The 21,239-nt window shown below is 33.8% G+C and overlaps 1 protein-coding gene across 2 annotated transcripts in view; it reads right to left on the bottom strand.

Moving 5' to 3' along the window:
- Nucleotides 1-21,239, bottom strand: part of Man1a1 (mannosidase alpha class 1A member 1) — a 168,275-nt gene that overhangs the window by 89,991 nt on the left and 57,045 nt on the right. For both annotated transcript variants that reach the window (XM_076858303.1, XM_076858304.1), the window contains exon 5: nt 18,241-18,321. In XM_076858303.1, coding sequence (XP_076714418.1) covers nt 18,241-18,321 — 81 coding nt within the window. The remainder of the gene's footprint in view (nt 1-18,240; nt 18,322-21,239) is intronic.

The following is a 21,239-nucleotide window of genomic DNA, read 5'->3' as shown; positions in this document are numbered from 1 at the left end:
TCTGACACAAAACTCAAGTTGTAAAACATTCCATTAAGCTTGCCCTTACTTCTGGATAATCTTATTCATTTAAAAATACATTTAAATCATAAAACCAAGTAGAAATCTTCTCATCCCCAACACAACACACAGAATGCATAGCCTCGTGTCGTATCATAAGACAACACCTTAGTACTCCTAACAAGATGCAGGACTTTTCCAGCCACTCCTGAAGCTCCACGGTGTCCTTTCCTGTCATTGTTCCTTCCTTCTCTTCACAGGTAACCACATTCTGGCATTTACTGTCTTACATTTCTTTAAGGTTTTATTAGCCAAGTCTGCATCAGGAACTATATATGTAGTCATATGCACTTCTAAATCACAGGCTCCTTGTTTTTGCATTTTTTTTCTTCATAATTTACCCAAACTCCAGTCATTTGAAATGCTGGAAACACATTTTGTTTTCTTGGTTATTTGAAATGCTGGAAACACATTTTGTTTTCTTGGTTGTGCATGAGTATTGGTGTTTGAAGCATTCTCTCTGTATTTCTAACTACCTGGAAGCTAGATTAGGAGACCTGATCTCTTTGCACAGCTATAGCTGAAGTGATCTCTTATCAGGGGTCATTTCCATAGTCTCATCTCCTTTTGAGATGTTAGGTGCTGTTGATGATCATAGACTTGATCTATTAATTCATCATGGGTTGAAAAAAATGGGTGATTCTTTACTTTTATCATTTCATTTTGATTTATAGATAGTAATAATTTTCAAAAAATATTTTTAGCTGTTGATGTACCTTAAAAAAATTTTTTTAAATTTATATGTGTTGCTGAGGATCAAACCCAGTGACTCACACATGCTAGGCAAGTGCTCTATCACTGAGCCACAACCCCAGCCCTAAAACAGGAATAATTTTACAAAGAGATACTTGGCTCATCTACTATTTGATGGTACTGATCTACAGCCAGTGGTATGATTCATATAGGAAGGTCAGATAAATGCCTGATTCTTTCCTTTATTCACCAGTTTTCAAGATAATAAATGGCTTGCCTGTCATTCTTAGAAGATGACCAATTACTTTTACTTTTTAATATGATTATGAACTGAACAAACATACTTCATGAGTTTTAATCTGATAACATTTCTAATTTTTAATAAAACTGAAATTTCTTAACTTTGGCTAGTGGAAGCCTCTAAAAGTTAGCTCCTGAGTATTTTGACATTACTCTAATAGTCTTTGTTTTCTGTTTTGTTGACATGCTTTTGACTAATCCTGTACATTTTCAGTTTCAGTCATTTCTCCAGAAGCCCTGATTAGTGGGAAATGGGAATTCAAGACTATAATCTGCATGTTAGGGATGCCCACAGCTACTGGCTCTTTATAATTTCTAGGTCTCTTCAGGGGATATGCACACATATGCATATGTAAGTATATTTACATATCTATAAGATAAAATACATGTCCATACTAATATTTTCAATTAAATTCCCAACTAGTTTTTTTTTCTTTTTAATACAATTTGTCCATTTAAAGTGTGCATTTAAGTGGTTTTAGTATAGTCACACTGAATTGATTCACCAAAATCAGTTTGAGTATTTTTTATGCTTCAGAAAAGAAGCTCTGTGCTCATTAATAGCCATTCCCCCCTGGCCTTCAATCCTTCTGTCCTAGACAATCACTCATCTACTCATGTACATGCTGTCTCCCTGGATATGAACATTCCAGAAGGGTGAAATCATACCATATATTGTATTTTGGTTGCCTGAAGCTTTTTCTCTGGTAAATCCATCAGGAAGGGCTTCTGGAAGAATATTCTCTAATTTCATACTTGTGTTCTTTACAGCTGAAAGTCAGCTTCAATGGGCATAAAATCCTTATTTCTCATTCTCACCACATTTACTAGAATTCCCTTTGAGTTTGTCCTTAAAATTGGAGATATATTTGTCATAGAATGCAATCTGCACTCAAATTTAAGATCAGAAAGGAGTTAAGACTGGCCATTCCATCATTGAAGAAGCAGCACATGTTTTGGAGTTGTCTACAGCAGTCTATCATTTTTTTCTTGAAGCTTCTCTTTTTAGCATCTCCCTACCATTATTCATGAACCACTTGCTTTCCCAGAGAGCACAAGATTTTTTTTTTTCCATTGCAAAGAGATGTCCAGCTTCCCTTCATCTTTATTCCCAGGTATTTACATACCCGAACTACCTAGGCATTGCACAACAAGAAGCACCATTCTACATCTCACCAGAGGAATCATCATGTTCACAATCCAAAATGTTCTAAGATGTTTTGAGTTATAGCAAGGGATTTTCTCTGAGCACATCCTCCTTCAATGTATAACATTCTATGAACTTGAAAATCAGTATATCATAGTTTTAGAAAACTGGATTTAAAAGGATATTTAACAGACTCCCTCCCCCCATATTTCATGATTTTAAATTGATGAAGAAACTCTTAATGTGATAAAAGGTTTTTGTTTTAGGTTATTCAGTGAGACAATAAACAAAAAGAACCCGTGAAACCAGAATTTCAGATACTAAGGGCAGTGTTCTTTCCACTCCATAAGATATACCTCTTAAGTTCATGATGTGAATATTTCTGACATCACAACTATTTCAAATGGTTCCCTAATTACAAATGTTGTACCTATGGGCCAAACTTTGGCAATTTCCTTTAGAAATACAATTATAAGTAGTAAGAGCCTCAGATCATGACATAAAAGTCTGTTCTAATTACAGATTCTCAGACAAGTAGTTAATGTGCCATAACTGGAAGGAGAAGCACAATCTTGGGATGAGGAGGGAATAAAGTGAAAGAAGATACTTTCAATTTAATAAAAGTCACCTCAATAAATTCTCTAAAACATCTAAAAAATTACAAAAATAGAAAAAAGTCGATATCTTTGCACTCATAACCAAACTCTATCAATTCATATCAGATAGTTTTAGAGTCTTACTTGTTTGGATTTAAAAAAAAATAAAGTAACATTTTACAAATTTGAAAAAAAAAAATCACTTTCTAATTACCTTGGGTTTCCCTTGTGAAAGGAGTCTAGGCTTTGATTTGCAGAGCCTCACAGGTTTCTGGCAGACTGTCCTCCCCTTTTTACAGTCTCCTCCTTTCTCTCTCAGACCAGGTTTCCTTTGTTCCCTGGCTCATTACTGAACAGCTTTTCTCTGACTGTCTTCTTCCTCAAGCAAGCATGCATTCTTTTTGAAGTTTCTTAAGGGACAAATACTGCTTGTAACAACAGGAAAAGGCCTCTCTGCTATGTCTTCCCTAACACCTCCTTTCAATTAGGTCTTGCAGGGAAAGACAGAGTCACAGGTCGTACCAGGTGCCTCAGTATACCCAAATTTCCTTCTACAGTAGCAGTACATACAAATGTTAGCCAACATTGTAATCTATATAATTATTACAAATAATTTTAATCTTTTGACTTTAAACAGAAGATTAAAGAAAATGCAAAGAGATTTCAAAGGTACATTTTTAGAATATGAAATACTTTACATACATATTATTTTATATCACACTTTGGGTGTGCATTTGTGTGTACAACAATCTTGTAGTTATAAGCAGCCTTTGTCTTTTGAAACATCTTTTGCTAAAAAGAGTAAGTAGTTGGAACTGAGACTGTGCAAAGATTTATAACCAATCTGTTTATTTAAGCTCTATGTCACCTCCATTTCCATGTGAACTGAGAATAATTTTAACAGCTAATAGATGTTGTTGTAAATAAACAACCTTCCGAAATGGAAATCTATAAATTGACTATAAAAAAGGAAATTCAATTATCATTAAGTAAAGTCATTTTCTTTATAAAACAGATGTCAGAAAGGGAGAAAGGTGACTTTCAAGACTTTACAGGGTGGTAAGAAAAGTTTAAAATATTTGAATCTTAAGAGAGGCTAGAAAAAACAAATCCCAAGTCAGAGTAAGGGCAAAACCCTAGTAATGATTTTTTCCTAAGACTGTTAAGATTCTTCTTTACCATTTTTTTCTGATTATTTACATATTTATTATGGAGATTCCAATAAGTACAGAAAAACAAAAGGGTAGAGGAAAGATTATTTATCACTCAGAAGCAAATATAGTCTATACTTTGGAATAGCTGCTTCATGTTTTCTATAGCAGAAATCATATCAGACATGGAGTTTGGTATCCTGATTTATTTATTATACCAATACTTGTCCATGCCATTAAGTAAATTAACAAGAATGAATTTATTACTGTTTAGCATTTTATTATCTGGCCTACCATTCCCTTCAAATTGTATTATTTGTGATGTTTTCTTACTTCCTAAACACATAAACTATCTTCACTAACTGCTTTAGATATAATATTATTGCATCTTAGATTATTTCCTTTGGATAGATTATCTAATATAGACTAACTAAATCTAAATAAATACTTTTAAGGATCCTCTTATAAAATCAATAATTTAGAAAACCGTAACAAACTATATTCTCATTGTAAATGTCTGAGTTTTTACTCTATTCTCACCAAACTTGGTATCAACATGGTTTGTAGTTTTCCTTAATTGATAGAAATAAGGAGGGGCAGGAGTCTAAGTGTTGACATTTTACTTTGAGTATTTATAAAGAGGGTAATGGCTGATTTTGCATTTGTCTGGACATCAAGGAAGCATTGAATGGATAAGTAAAAGTAGTGAGAAGTATACCAGGCAGTGTTGAAATGAAATGGGCAATACTTGAAAGTGTGGGTAGTACTCACTTAGGTGGGTACTACCACCTATGTGAATGCTAATTAAACACCTGAAATTCCACAATGAGATGGATCTCAGATCTAATATTACTTTAACTTTAGGGACACTTACTTGAAACTTCTCTTTTGAGAATAATTAACGTAATCAAAGAAAAACATTCTGTAAAATCTTAGTTCACTGCAAATCCTTAATAACCATGATGAAGAGATATTTTAATTATTTTGAAGCTACTTTGATGATATATGACAATAAATCTGAGTCTTCCTTTTTCACTTATTCTAAGTGAATAAATATAAAAAGCAAATAGGCAAACGGATTCCAGATTTTTTTATCCACAGTCTAGAGAAATTTATTGAAGTGCTGTCAACATATGGTAGATTTATAAGCTATTTCTAAATGCTTTTTGGAATTCTCTAATTACATAAAAGCATACCAATTGTATTGGTAAGCCTTTACAATTTATGTCTCTTGATAAAGCCAAAATATTTTAGCTTCATTTGAAATAAGGTACTACTTTTTCCTTCATATTTCTGTGTCAAAAATATGCTCAAAAACTGAAAATAATTCTTCTTCATAAATTGTGTACATTTACATCATTACAAAGTCAACGCTCTCAGTGACTTTGTCCTCGATATGCTTGCTTCTAAAGAAAAAGTCCATTATATAGTTTAATTATCACAGTGTGACATCAAAATGTGGATATAAATCTTATCGACATTTTGAACTGTACCTGATGCTAACTCAGGGTAAAAAGAGGAACTAAAGCTGCAATCACATGGGTATTTTATACATATTGCAAGATTTTTTGCTACATGTATTCACTGGGCTATGAAAAGCATTTTAACATACTAATGGAGGAGGGAGTGTGGAATGAAAACTTTGAGAAGAGAATGTTTGAAACTTTATAATCTGTGTGGAAAAATTAAAGAACTCTGCCTTTGTGTTTTGAAACAGGCTTAAGTGCAATGAAAAAATAATTTCAAAAGCAACTTTAATAAAAATCTGTTATTAACTCACAAGTGTTTTGACTATATCATGGATTAGTTTTCATAACTTAATTATTCTTTGTTGCTCAGAAAGTGGAAGATTTCATGCGTTTTACAAGATTGCTATTAGTTTATTTTACAAGGCTTAAATGTTGAACGAAGAGCAAGTAAATAATAAAAAAAAATTAGGGTACCAACTGCAGTAATACTCATTTGAGGAACAATATGTGGGTAGGGTCAAGGGATTCTTAGCAGACAGAGTAGGGTCTGATCCCATTTCAGTCATGTAGCGCATAGCTAAGGAATTTGCTTTTCAGAACTTCACTATATCTACAATGTAGATATTACATAATTCTCTTTTTTAATTAATTTTTTATTTATAGGTGACATCAGAATGCATTACAATTCTTATTACACATATAGAACACAATTTTTCATATATCTGGTTGTATATATATTATATTCACACCAATTCGTGTCTTCATACATGTAGTTTGGATAATAATGTCCATCACATTCCACCAACATTTCTAACTCCATGCCCCCTCTAGTCCCCTCCCATCCCTCTGCCCTATAATGATACTGTATACCTGACATACAACAAAACCTAAAAAATTGGTCTTATTATCACCATTTTATTCATACTGCTGCCTTCCTCTTTTTCTTCTCCATCCCAAATGATAGGAAGCAACCATATACTTAGAACTCTTAGGGCCTCTGTTTAGAATGCAATATTTTCCAAATATGGCTCCTTTGAGTCATTCAAGTTGTGGTTCCTTTTGATCTAAAGTGGTCCATGGTCCTCATGAACTCCCCGCTCCACCCTCTATAACTCTTTACTCAACTCTACTGTATTGTATTTTTTTCACAGTACTTACCACTGCCTGAAATTCACCTATGGACACATATAATATTTCACCCCACTGGAATAAAAATTTCATGAAAGCAGAGACTTTGACTAATTTGTTCATTTGTTCACTGAATTCTCCAGAGTCTAGGACACAGACTGCCATAAAATAAATGCTCAACACATATTTGCTGAATAAAGCAGTGAATCATAAGGGTAAAAACAAGTTAACAATTGAAAGCCTGATCGGATGATATAGAAAAGTTCACTATCATTCTTTAGGGTTAAACTCTGGGTTATTATTATTTTGTGTCTAATTTGATAACAGAAACTCAACATAAATACTGGATTCATCATTTGAATTGAAAGTTAAGCCTAAATTGAATAAATCAGTGTATTTTCTACCTGACTTAAGGAAGTATATAAAAGAAAAGGCATCACAATATATTTATATTTACATATAAATATTTACATGTAAATATATGCATGTGTATATATTTTTGAAAGACACTGGGGACTGAACCCAGGGCCTCGCGCATATAAGTAATGCTCCACCACTGAGTTACAACCTCAGTTCCTACAGATATCACTATTTAATAACTACAATACCGTATTAGACATAAGAATTGAAATGCAGAAGAGTGATTTATAAATTAGAAAAACTGTGGCCATTATTATACCAAAAATAATTTATCAAGAGAAGCTGAAGGTAAGTAAATGCATTAGCATAAATATTGCTTATAAAAACTAGGGAGACAATTTATTCTGCTTATCTTTTCTAACCCTAGCATGCTGCCTAATAATAAACGTGAAAAACAAAACAAATGTTTATAATAAAAAGTTGTGAAAAAATTCTTGTGCTCTCTGCCTACCCCTCAAAGCTCTGGGATTTCCTCATTTTATAGGACCCTAGAATTATTCACTGTTTGTGCTGTTTCACAGGAATGGAACGCTTCAAGCTAAAATAAAGATCAGTTGTTAAGTTAGAAATAAATTTTGCCCTCAAGGCTTAGGTTTTATTTTAATATTAGTGAAAATCAAGTTTTAGTAAAATTATAGCACTGAAATATTCATTTTCAGATGCAAAGTGAATGGTGGCAGACCTCTCAGAGAAACATTTCACAGTGTAGCAGAAATGGATTCAATTACTAAGATGGTTAGCCCTAAGATTTGTCGGTGATCTCTAAGATGTTTGGAAAAAAAAAAACTTTTAAAAACACATAAAATATAAATGTATACCATAAAATTATAACACAAAAAAGCTTTCTTTCTTTTTTTTTTTGTATCAAGGATTGAATTCAGGGGTGCTTAATCACTGAGCCACATCCCCAGCTCATTTTTAATTTTTATTTTTAGACAGTGTCTTACTAAGTTGCTTAGCCTTGCTGTATTGCTGAGATTGGCTTTGAACTTGAAATCCTCCTGCCTCAGCCTCCCAAGCCACTAGAATTATAGACATTGTCATTGCGCCTGGTATCACAAGAAAAACTTTCAAATGAAATCCTAAGAGTACTTATTTTAGAAGGGTCAAAATTGCCAAATAACAAAAAAAATTAACCAAAGTAAATTTTTGATAATAGTTTTATATATTAGGTAAGATTTAACTTCTAAAATAAATTTAAAACAAATTCACATCACTATCACCCAATTCATTACATTTCCCATATAGACAACATTTGGCTAGCCACCTTCCTCCACCCCCACAAAAAAAAATTCCCAGTAGTCATAATTTAAAAGAAAGAGCTTTATATAGGTACACATACAGAGGTATTAGACACAGCAAATTAGCTGATATGTATTTCATTTACATTTCTACTCACCAACGATAATTTCATATGTATTAACTTCTTTAGGTTCTGGAATCATGAATGGTTGTCCAGCAATTATATATTTAAAATGCATTCTGCTCAAGTATTTTTTTTTGTTTCAGCAGCAACTTTGATCAGTACATATTTTCAGACAGATTTATGACTTTTATGTAAACAATATTTATATCTTAGCAAAGTTAAAAATAAAATTGCAGATGCTTGGTAGCTTTCAAAGACCATTTTTTACATGGATGTTTTTTATGTCATATTTTTTCAATTAAAATATATTGCATGATCAGCTACTTACCTGCTTCCTTTCCATTATCATCCCTCATTCATCTTGGACTACATGGTCTATAATTTCAATAAATTTTGTTAATACCTTAAAATCCATGCCATTTTCCTCTGTGTCATCCAGCTACCAAACTCAAGTGAAACTAACTCCCATTTCCATGACTATAACTGAAACACTGAGCACTGCTGAATGAAGAAATGTCATATGCTTTGGAGGACGAGGGCCACCATGATTTATGTCACCACCCTAGAATTCTGCCCTGAAACTCTTTGATATTTCTCTCGTAACCCTCTCTAGGATGACCATTTTAAATTAGACACACTCATCTCAAACGTCTGTCCTCTTTCCGAGTCTCAGAGATATTCTTGTCTTGTACTTCTTCATACAGTTAACAGGGACCCTCAGATAAAAATTGATATTTTTGCCACCAAATTTCCGAAGTTATTGACATTTGTACCATCTTCTCCTTCACTTTTTTATACTGAAATGGAAGAACGTTCCCTTTCCAAGGCCATCTATCTTCCTAATCCTACCCTCTTCCATCTCTAAAGACGCTAAACTAGTCTTCATTTCCTTCCCCTTAGTCCTATTCAAACCAAACCATTGATAGAAGAACTCTCAATAAAATCATCCATGACCTCCATATTATTACATCTAAAGACATTTAGCTGTCCTTATATAGTTTGTCCTAGCAGCAGCATTTGACACAAATGAATACTAGATCTTTCGAAGTACTATTTTCTCTTGACTTCTGTTCTGTCACTTTTCTGGTTTTCTTCCTCTTCTAAGACCACCACTTCTCAGCCTCCTTTTCTAGCTCCTTTTTCTCACTAATGCTGATTAATTAAGGTTCTTTTTCTTCTTTTATGCATAATGCCCTGGGCAACACCATCGTTGTCTTTTCCTTCAGTTTTCATTTAGTTTTTGATGACTCATGAGTTCAGGATCCAGATGACATCTATCTTCTGTGTTTGACATCCCTAATGTCCAGCAGCTATGCAGTGTCTTGGAGCCAGGCTACCCAAGCTTGAAGCCTACCTACTCCATAGGTTCTTAGACAAGTTATATAACTGTTTCTTCCTCAAAAAAATGAGGATAAGAATGATATCTATGCTTACTTTACAGGGTTGTTGTGAAACTAAATTTTGAATTAATGTTTGTCAACAGATACTGTGTTGCTCTTGTTCATTGTTGTTTCTGCAGTGCCAAGTGCAATGCCTCAAAGAAGGTATTCAGCAAACATCTGCCGATTCACTTCATGAATGAACTTACCAGATGGTAATTACCACAATTCTAAGGCATTTTATACTAGCCCTATTAAATTTTAAATTACTAAAGGTTTTCTACCACCAGACACACAGTACCTCATGAAACCCTTCTAAAGGATGACACAGTTTCAAAGAAAAAGAATATGCAAGAATATTCCTGAAAAAAATCTTCTGCTGAAAATACAAGCTCACAGGCAAAATCCAGTCTTAAAATCCATGTCAATATGATTCACGCAATAAGTAAAGATTTAAAATATTGGTTTTATACAATCACTCAGCATAAATTGAAAAATAAATACATTATCTCATCTCTTTTATTAGACTATTGTAAAATGAGAAGTGACCAATCTAAGGAGCACTAAAATCAAACAGAAAGTGGTAGAAGGAAAAGGTCCTAAGTGTCTGGTCAATATAACAAGGTGCTGCTGAAGAGCGATGGTCAGCCCTTACCACAGACACTGCAGAGGGACTTTCCTTTATGGGACAATTTATGTCTGTTTGTCAACTTTGTTGTTTGTCAGTTTTGCTGTTTGAAATTTAGAAGGCCAGGAGAGAAGTTTGTAGAATAGAGGATATTTTTTGGAGAAGCAGAACTTTGTAAACAAATGAGGATGAATATTTGTATTCCAAACAACTACTTTCCACCACTACTATCTTGGTGCTACAGTATGAAAGTCTCTTTCCAGGGGGACTGACTGATTCTAGTTTCTCTCTTTGTACTGATTCTTCTTGTATATATCCTTGGTGATCAGGAAGGCTCCACAGTTTAATCCAAGTCAAGGAGCCAATATGGCAGTCATGAGTGCCCTTTACCACATTCTTTACCCAGGATATGAGCTTAATAACCACATTCCCATATCCACCCTTTAAATTACAGTGGCCATGTGACTTGCTCTGACCAATGAAGTGTGAATGGAAGCAACATGTGTTTTTCAGATACATGTCAGTGGTTTTTCAGGTTCTCTTTTGCCTCCTCTCCTTCTCCTTATGGCAACTGGAAATGACTGGCATCTGCCCCATAGTCTGGGCTATGAAGGGAGGGGGGAGAAAGGCAAAGTCACAGAAGACCACACTGTCATTCCACTGAGATGCACTAGGGTACATTCTCCCTGATCTGAATTTGTAGTTTGCTACTGTGTGCAACGAACTGTGCTAAGGTAAAAGGGATAAAAATAGTTCATTAAGTCATAAGTGAATTTCCTGACGTTCCCTTACTTTCAGGTGTTAAGCACCAGCTTGACAATTAAGTCAAAGGTCAGGCCATTTATACATCAGTATGAGTAAGTTTTAGGGCTAGAATTATTAAGAAATTGTAGAAATGATTCATGGGTCACAGAGATAAAATTATTATAGCTAATTAAACCTCTGTGCTTTTGAAAACAATTATAAATACAAGATAGAGGTTTATAGAGAGGGAGACACATATAACAAACCTGAGTTAAGGAGTAGGCATGATTTCTGTCATTCACTCTAGGTCAACAAAAGGTAGTAATTTCACTTGACTAAAATGCATGTTATTTCAGAATCAATTCTATATACTGCTATATCCCTTTTAAAGTACAAATTAAATTTACCAATCATAATGGAATATTCAATGTGTGCCAGTTGTAACTCATGAACCATGAAAATTTAATTATAATATAAGCAAAATTACTGTTCTCTATATATTTCACTAAACTAAACCTTTTTAAGTGAAAATATTAGCTATTTCTCTTTTTTAATAAAAATTTCAGCATGAATACCAATAGAAAATGAATATTTAAAGTATACATGAAGATCAATCTAAATCTCTAAGTAATCATAAAGCTAATCACAGTACAAAATAACAAGGAAATATTCAATAATACCATTTGATAAATATGATTAAAACTATGCCTTTTCAAGAAATCAGCATAAATGTGCCATTAAATGGTTTAGAAAGTCTTAGCTTAATAGTTTCCTCAAATTAAAGAAAACATGTTGTAGAATCCTTTTCACATTTACTCTTTATAATTTCCTCCTAGGTTGTAATTTCAGAAAATGCCCTAACAATGTCAATTTTATTTAAAAAGTCCACAATAGATGATCTCCCATATTCAATAATGATTTCATTTAGATAGAGTCTCTAGCTCAGTGGTTTTCAAAGTTCTATCTATTCCAAAGAACCAGCACGCATAGAAGAGATAAAAAGGAAGGTGTCTGCTGGAGTTGGGGGCCAGAAGTGGAGACTGGGGTGAGTCTCAGGGACTTTTGGGGCGTTAGAGATCTTATCACCTTATTAAGTTCTTTTCCTCACACCCTCTACCCAAGCCTTATTTATGTTATCAAACACAGATTTTACTTTAAAAGTTACTAGAAACATTTTCTGTTGAAATTTTAACAGGTAAAGGTCACAGAAAACCTAATGAGCATTCAATTAACAATAATTTACTAAAGGTTTTCTACCACCAGACACACAGTGCTAATCAAGGGGATATAAGAAGGGGAAACTCAATTGACATTTATGTACAAATTTACTGGGGAAAGAGAAGTGAGAAGGTAACATGATTCGCAGACCATGCACAGTGGGCTTTAATAGGTGTATATGCGGAGAAAGGAAGTCTTTGAATCTTCCCATAGGGGATGACTTTATGCAGATCAGCCAGGGAAGATCTTATAAATGAGGTCACCTTTAGAGTTGGGACTAGAAGGAGCGAGACAAAAGCCATTCTAGGTAGATGGGATGTGGATATAAGAAGCACAGAAATGTGTTTGGTTTATTTGCCAAGGTGGAGAGGGAGAAAAACAAAAATATAGAGAAAGGTGTATGAAGAAAGTAATGGACAAAACTGGAAAGGGAAGGGGTACTGAGACAAAATTATAAAGGCTGTATGCAACAAGTCAAAAAGCCTTCACTTTTACATCTACAGGTATCAGAATAGGTTTGCAAGAAGACTGTGGTATGATAACACCTTTTTATCAGTGCCAAAGAACTGAGAAGAGGGAAGATGGTGGAAGAGTGAAGGCTAGCTCAGATGGATGACTTGAAGTCAGTTCTCTGCCTGCCTACTGTCCTGTCACACCAAAAACAAATACTCCAATCAGGACATAAACTTTTTTTTTTTTTTAAACAGGTCTGTTCAAGTTTTACAGTTTTGATTTAGGAGTTACATTTCCTTATTAAAATAGAAGCTCCATAAGGCCAGGGATTAGGGACTATTTTATTCTCAGGTACATCTCAAGGACAAGAGCAGTGTCTAATACAGTTGGCACTCGACTGATATCTCCCAAATTGAGATTGTGTCTTTGGGTACATGTCTTCTTGCTTTATCTGAAAAAACTGCCCAGTGTGACCTAGCTTTGATAGTCTTTGTTTTATCAAAAATTTAGTAAATGCACAGGTAGTATTTTATGTAGGTTATTTTGTGTTATCAAATTTTTTGTATTCATAAAAATAGCAAAACCAAATTGCCCTTAATTCTCTCCCCTTCTTTGCTCTGGTCGCTAGGAAACCTGAAGACACATCTCTGTCCAAAGCTGCAATGATTAACAAGCTGGCAGAATACATTGCTATGTGCTAATCTCATCTGCAACTTTAATATGCCCTGAATTTATTCTCTGCTTTTCCACAGTTCTGTTTGCATCATGCTTATTTTCTGTAAGTCATTTTAGTTTTTGATTTGCAGAATAAGGCAGGAGACAGATGGGCAGTTTGGGAGATGGCTCTCTTTCTGGTAGATCTTGGCAGATACCGAGTCTGAAAGGTAACCACATTGATACACCCCCCCCCTAATTTTCTAGGGGACCTCTAAATAATTTTGTGACTATTCATCACTAAGAAAAAAACTTTCAAAAACTAATTTCTAATCCTCACTCCAGATGTCTGAATCTTGTTATGAAACACAAATGGATCTTTCAAACACTAAATTCAGTCTTCTTTCCTCTCCACAACCTCAGTCTCCTCCATGCTTCTCCCTTAACAGTCTTAAAAGTTGGTGGTACCAATTACTTCTCTTATTCTAATTCTCCTCAACAACCTTTTGTATTGGTCTCTGACACAGCAGACAACTTTGGGGGAATCTGTGAGAAAAATCATGTTGCTGCCACCAAAATGAAAGGTTATCTTGTCAGAGTGAAGTGATGTAATTTAGAGTAAGAGTCTACTGTCTGTGCTTCCCCAGTCTTGGATCTGGTATCCTCTACTATTTTTTTTTTCATCAAAAGAAAGATCTTCAACCAATTTGACTGTTGGTTTATGTGTTTTTCTGGTTCATAGACTTCAAACATACTAGCAGAATGTTTCCTTTGAAGATTTAATACTCCAGTAGTTCATTTGTGTTCCCTTAATTCAAAGAATAAAGGAGGCTTTTAAATCAAGGAAAGTTTTTTGTTGTTGGTTTTTTTTAAAGAGTTTTATTAAATTATTAGTTTCCATATGGCTTGTCTATTTCCTCTGCCTTTCTTATCATTCACCATAGTGAACCTGCATCTCATGAAGCTCCAAAACATCTACTCTCCTCACTCTTCTAACAGGGCCTTAGTTTGCATTCACAAATTGTCTATACTTCCTTGTACTCATTCTTCATGGGATACTGCACTCAAACCCTGTGGAAGACGCCTAGCATACCCTTTTCTTCATTCCCTAATCCCCAAGGGGCTGTGTGTAACTGTAACATTGTCAATGCCTTCTTCTTGGGGAACTTTGTATCTTGAACAAAGTGAGACAAGAATAAAAAATAGTCTATATTTACTAATTCTACAACGTCCTAGGGATGTAGTTAAACTACAGAGATCTTCCAGGGTAATCAGAGATGTTTTGTTTCAGATTGTTCTTCAGCATTCTCTTTGATTCTGTGGTATTGCCTTGTCCCATTAAAATCACTCTCTGCTCAATACAGCTGTTGGTTTCTGTATATTGCACAATATTTGTATGTGCTCTTTTCTACATGTAGCATCTTCTTTTGCAGTGCCTTAAATCGACTCATTTCTATTTTGCACTTGCAAATTTTCAATACCATTTTTGTGTTGGTTACTCCTATTTTACATTGTTGTTTTCCAAAAATTGTTCTGGGAGACAATAATTCCAACTCAGTGCTAGTAGATGTTACATTTAAAAAAAGCTCAGTGGGGTTATAGTTAATTAAATGTAGAAAATAGGGGCTGTGGTTTTAACTCCCGTGGTAGAGCACTTGCCTAGCATGTGTGAAGCACTGGGTTCAATCCTCAACATCACATAAAAATAAATAAAAATGTAGAAAATAACAAGGATAAATAAAATTAAATGTTTCTTTTTCTGTGCATTGTGAATTTCCAAGAAAGAAAATGGGATGTAGCTTTTTCCACACTTATTTTTAGTGTACATTGAGATACACAGACTTATCCTGCCATATCAAAAGAAACTAGTGAGTATAACGTATTTGGGTGACAATATTCTAGATGCTTCTAAATTTACTGTCTTCTGTGAGGATTTTCATTCCCCTTCAGCTTATTATAGAGCAATGCAATGTTATCTTTTATTCTTAACAGTGATCATTCCTATTTAGTATTCATTGTATCTCCACTCTATCTGTTTGTAATTCTTGTGGTTGCTTGAGTTTCTTTTATAGTTGGGAGAAATTTTGAAGCTTGACATTATGGTACTACAAAATATTTTAACTGAGCAAGGACATTTTATACTTATGAATACACACCTATCATCTCAGTTTATTGCAGGCATTTCATGTGTCTTCTCTTCTCTTGGTAGGTTAGAGTTCTGGTGGCATTCTTGAATATAGCTCAGTGTTTCTAACTAACATTCATGCAGCATGTAACATAAATGAGTGATGTGGCCTCTCTTGCTTTTGCAATATAATTTAAGATTTTTGAACTGTATCAGGGTGGGCCTATGTACTTCTGATGGTGATTTATAAGATGTTCTTAAAATGTTCCTAAGCCTTAGTAATGACATCAGGATGTTAAGTTATGGTAGTATAGTAAGTCTTCTATGAAGTAATTTAGAAAAATGAATTTTTCTTAACTACCTTAAATCCTATGATCTAATAAAGATATGTGGAAGAGAACTTTATGAACTATTGAAACTAACTTATTAATAATTTGGCCACGTTGGTGTTCTTTCTGTTAAATGACTGCTCATGTTTTCATTTTGGTATGGGGACAAATAGCTCATGCACAGACCTGGGGTAAAACAGTGTTTCCTGATCACATTACTGATAGCCAGTTCTCCTGAATGCACTGAAGAAATGAAAGGCCATTGTCAGTGACAAGGTGATTAGGCAGAAAATGCAGGAAATGATGCTAAATCAATTTACTGCTAATGAGTTCTCATCTAGTAACCCAATATGAGAGAATAAACTGATTATAGCTGCATTTTTTAAAATATAGAAAATATGAAATATGAAAATAACCCAAATTTCTAATATTTAGGGAACCATCAAGCAAAAATATGCCAAAAAGATGAATCCTTATGAACAAAATTTGAAAATGTATTATACAGAAACAGAGAAGCATCTAAGAAAGGAAATACTTTAAGCAACTTTTTCTCATAAAATTAAAATATAGAAAAATCTATAGTAAACAAGATTTACACAGTGAAAAAGACAATGCAAATATACTAAAAAGAGTCATTTTCAATAGAGGTGCCTTATTGCTTTGTTTATTAAAGCTAGCTAAATGTAAAATTTAAAAAACACTCTTATAAGGTCTTAAGGAAATGATTCTATCTATAACCAAAGTATATTATCTATAGCATTATATTCAGATAAATACATAAATATGTATCATTAGGTACATATACAAATAGAAACTCTTATATGTATGCAAACTTAAAACATTTTTATAAATAAGAAAGTATCATAGATAATATTATGCATATTTAGAAGAAATACATGTTTGTTTCTTTTTCTATTCTCCATTATCCAAATTGAGCTCAGACACAGAAGGATAGACTTTTATTTCCTCCAAATTGCCTCACCTACATGTAAATTGTGGAGAAAGTTAAAAGCAAGGTTATCCTAGTATGCCATGTTCAAAAACTGAGAACATCCAGCATTGGATGCTCAGAGACACACACTGTAAAAGCAGAAATTTGTTAATTAGAGTAGCATTATTTAATTTTAAGCAAGACTTTTAAAAAACATAGATTCCTTGGCTTAATACTTAGGAATGTGTAACTGAACTGGACAAATGAAGTTGTTGAGGACTGGAAAAACTGGGAAAAAAGGAAAAAGCTTACAACACCAGAGGCTCTCATCACTCTGGCCGAGAAGGTGACACAGTTCATAATAAAGTACAGAATTTAACACTTAGGCTGGAAGATACTGGGGAATATAGAAGCCATCTATACGCTTTGAAAGATATATGGTGGAATAAAATCTAAAGAGAGAGAGAGAAAATATAAAAGCATGAGGACTGTTTTGTTATGATTAGGAAAGTACCTAAGAGACAGGAACAAAGTCAAGCAGCTTTTCTCATTAAACTTTTATTGCTCTGCCTAAATCTGTTTGAGGCTTAGAAATACATGAAATACTACACTGGGTAAGACCTACTCTTCCTCCAGCCAGAATGCTGAGGCTAATGCAAATCTGATTGATGTGTAATTGAAGTACATGACTGCTTTTTCCTCGAAGTCAGCTTTTAACACTGTCAATATTAAAGGTGAGGTCTATTCTGACATCTTAGTAGACACTTAACATTATTAATAAAGTTGTTCAAACACTTTCCAGAAAATAGCACCAGTATCCTTTATGAGCATGCTACAAAAATCCTTTCTTTATCAATAGAAGGGGGCCAAATTAAAAATTCCTCCTTTGCTTCAAGCATCAGATAATTAATTAATCATCGTTGACCCAGGAAGTGCACCAATGCATGCTGCACAGGCACACTGGCCTGTAGAACTCTTCACTGGGAAGCTGCTGAGAGTCTTTCCCCTTCAATTTCATAAATACTATATTTTTTATATCTTATTTGCCATGCTTTCTTCATTTAAAAAAGTTTTAATCAAGCTAACATTAAAATAATTTTCAAAGAAAAAAATTCAGATGCAAGGCCACTCTACCCTAAACTCTTTAATTTGTCTATAGGCATATATAATTTGTAGTTATAATCACACCATACATAACAGAATAGATGGAGCCAGGCTTTTTTAAAGGCATTACTTAACATTCCCTGACAATATGTTCTGCCAAACTTTCTCAGCTTGCTCATTTAATTAGCACATATTATGAGAAATTCAATGCAAGCTATGAGCGCATGAAAATATGAAAATTTAATGGACTTCTCCTAAATATATACCACAAAAGGCAAATCTAACAAATAAGCGTGACTTGAAGATACTTTATAATTCACATGTATACACTGTTTTTCATCTTACCTCTTCTCCAGACAAATAGTAGGCTGACAGGAGTCCACCAACAAAGCGTATGTTTACTTCAAAAACAGAAATCTCAGCATTCTGTGGAAATAGAATGAAGGAGGTTCAGATGCAATGACAGCACACAATTCAGAAGACTATCATGAAAGCTACATATTGTTTAAAGTCTATTCAAATCTTCTATGCTTGTCCAGAGAAATTTGTATACTATGAGAAAAGTTCTCCCTTTCAGTGGTGTCAAAATATACTTAATTAGATAAGAATAATTTCACTCAAAATAAAAGTTATAAAAATATTGTTTCTTTTTCCTTGTAGTCAACAAAATATATAATATTTGGCATTCTCTTTTGTGCAAAGGCACTAGGACCAGAGCATGCTTTTTCTATTCTGTGTCCTGCTTTATTTTATCTATTTGCTTGCTTCTACTTCCTGAAAGGTCAATCATACTATACTGTGGTTGGGAGTTCAACATTAGTCTAGCATATTTTCACACTGTTGCAGTGTGAACCAATAAATACAATCAATAAGAGTGTAAGTTATAGTTTATAGATTAGGAAAAAATATAGATTAGATAAGACTCTTAAAAAGCAAGAACTGTCGTAGACAGGCCTAAGACTCCATTTTGCTGCCTTCTATAAAACTGTTACAAGAGCTGTTTCTGAGAAACTGAAATAAAAGCTGTTTTCTTATAAAAAAAAAATTGTCTTTCTGTACTTTATACCCCACAAATTGTACCCTGCTCAGGATGCAGTGATAGTTATGGTGAGCTACATCCTGGGTTTGAATGCCCTTGTGGGTCTACATGACTTTGAAGTAGATTCTTGCCTTGCCGACCTTTGCCCAAATTCAGGATGCGACTGTGTAGCACCTGCTTGAATTCAAGAAGGTGGTCAACTGAACTGCAAAGCTAATGCTTTTTTTTTTTTTTTTTTAGCTTCTGGTTTATCCCTTGCTTGCTGACTGGAAAATTCCAGTCCTGCCAAGAGTCACAGGTTCCACTTATTAATGTTTTAATTTTTATGATTGGCTAGCTTACATGATGATAAATAGGTCACTGAATTGTGGTTTTTGTGCTTATATTCTCTGTGTTTGGACAAGGAAGCTGTTGTTCTCCTACAGAGCTTGATCTCTATGGTGGGTGATAGTCCCTGGCCAGGTAAATAAAGCTCTCTTTTGATTTGAAATTTGGACTTAGAGTGCTTTCTGGAGCGGCTCTCCATAACAACATTATGTTAAAGTAGCACAGATGGAATGCAAAGGGGATCTAAAATCATGGAGAATTGGGTTCTAGCACTGGTTTCCAATTTTCTACCTGCAACTTGGGACACACCCATTGGAGATGACATTTCATCTCTACATGAAGGAAATGATAATAACATATGCTGTATCTTGCTAAAATAGTTCTTATTTATATAATAAGAATTTATTAATAAATAAGCTATTATTTATAATAATAGCTTTCTTTTTATTATTATTTATAATTTCCCAAATCTGTGCTAATCTCTTTACATGATCCTGTCTTTAAATCTTCACAATGATCTTATGAATTAATTGTTGTTCTTATATCCATTTCAGAGCTGGAGAAACTGAGTCTTATAGTAGTTAATGTGACTTTTTGAAGGTCAGACAACTAGTAAGTGGTAGAATCAGGATTTGAACTTGTGTGCTCTGATTCCCAGTTCAGGGCTTTGCTATTCTGATTTTTTATAATACCTCACATGTCTGAAATAAGTACAGCATCTAGTTAGTAATTATTGTCAGTACTTTTATTATTTTATAATATTTGACTATTAAATCAATCTGTTTTGTATTATGTTACTTTCCTACAATATATACAAGGTACACTTCAAGCTTTCATGATCTACTTCTTTTCATATTCACTGGGCCTACTCAGTAATTGTCACATTTGCCTAACATCAAACCATTCACTGATAATCATGAGGGCTAGCATCAACCTATAACATATGGAGTAATTATCTGGCTGATGAACTTCGTCAAAATCATTTGAGATATTATCTCCTTTCCCATTAAGCAACTACTATGTGCCAGGCTTTGTCCTAGGTGCTAGGACATAGCAATGAAGTCTGGTAAGGTCCTCGAACTCCTTGAGTCTATATTTTAGTGTTAGAAAATGTTTGCAGAAAATAAAGGAGATACAGATTCACTTCATTCCCACACACACTCTCTAAATAGATAAAACGATCTAAGAAGTAAAGCTAAGTAATTGCTTAATGTTAAAAAAAAATTTTTCTGTAAAAGAAAGATTATGAAAACAAATTAAGAGAGGGAATTAGCAGGCCAAACTTAGGTAAAAGCATCATAAAATAAGACCACTGCTGAATTTGTTTAAATGTATTTCATAATTTGCATCATATATCTAATATATTTTGGTTAAATGCACTCTATATAGGTGCAATCTATCTTTGAACTGTATCACTCTGAATGAGGATTTTATAAATATTGGGGAAAATGTTAGTTGTCTACAAAATTACTGATAATGGAAAGGAAAGATAATCTATTAATTTAGTTTGGTTCACACAACTTTATTCCTTGTCTAGGAGTAATATGTCTAATGATAAAATCTAACAACTTAACCCTCAAATATATTCCTCTCAATTTGTTCTTGTGTTTTTCCATTTTTAAACCTGAGAACAGTCCCCCACATTTCTGTTTATTGAAGCCTGTTAACATGATTTTATGTTCTTATTCTGACTATGGATTCATTACATATGCATTCTTTCTTCCTCCCACAAAAATTTTGGATCATCAGGACTTTTATATAGACATCTGATAAAAATTATTGCAGGTAGAGGACTGAGCCATGTCAAATACCACCAGAAATATATCTTCAGCTTGACATCAATCACCTATTGGATGCAGTTATTCAATCTGCTATTGATCTAACTCTGTATGCATTCTAGAACCTAAATCTATTTATCTTCCTCTATCTCTAAGGTATTGAAAGATAACCCTGTAAGGTGCTATGCAGAAGGTCAGTT

Source organism: Callospermophilus lateralis, chromosome 6, assembly GCF_048772815.1.
Source record: "Callospermophilus lateralis isolate mCalLat2 chromosome 6, mCalLat2.hap1, whole genome shotgun sequence".
In the NCBI taxonomy this organism is placed as follows: domain Eukaryota; kingdom Metazoa; phylum Chordata; class Mammalia; order Rodentia; family Sciuridae; genus Callospermophilus; species Callospermophilus lateralis.
This window is presented reverse-complemented; position numbering and strand designations above follow the sequence as displayed.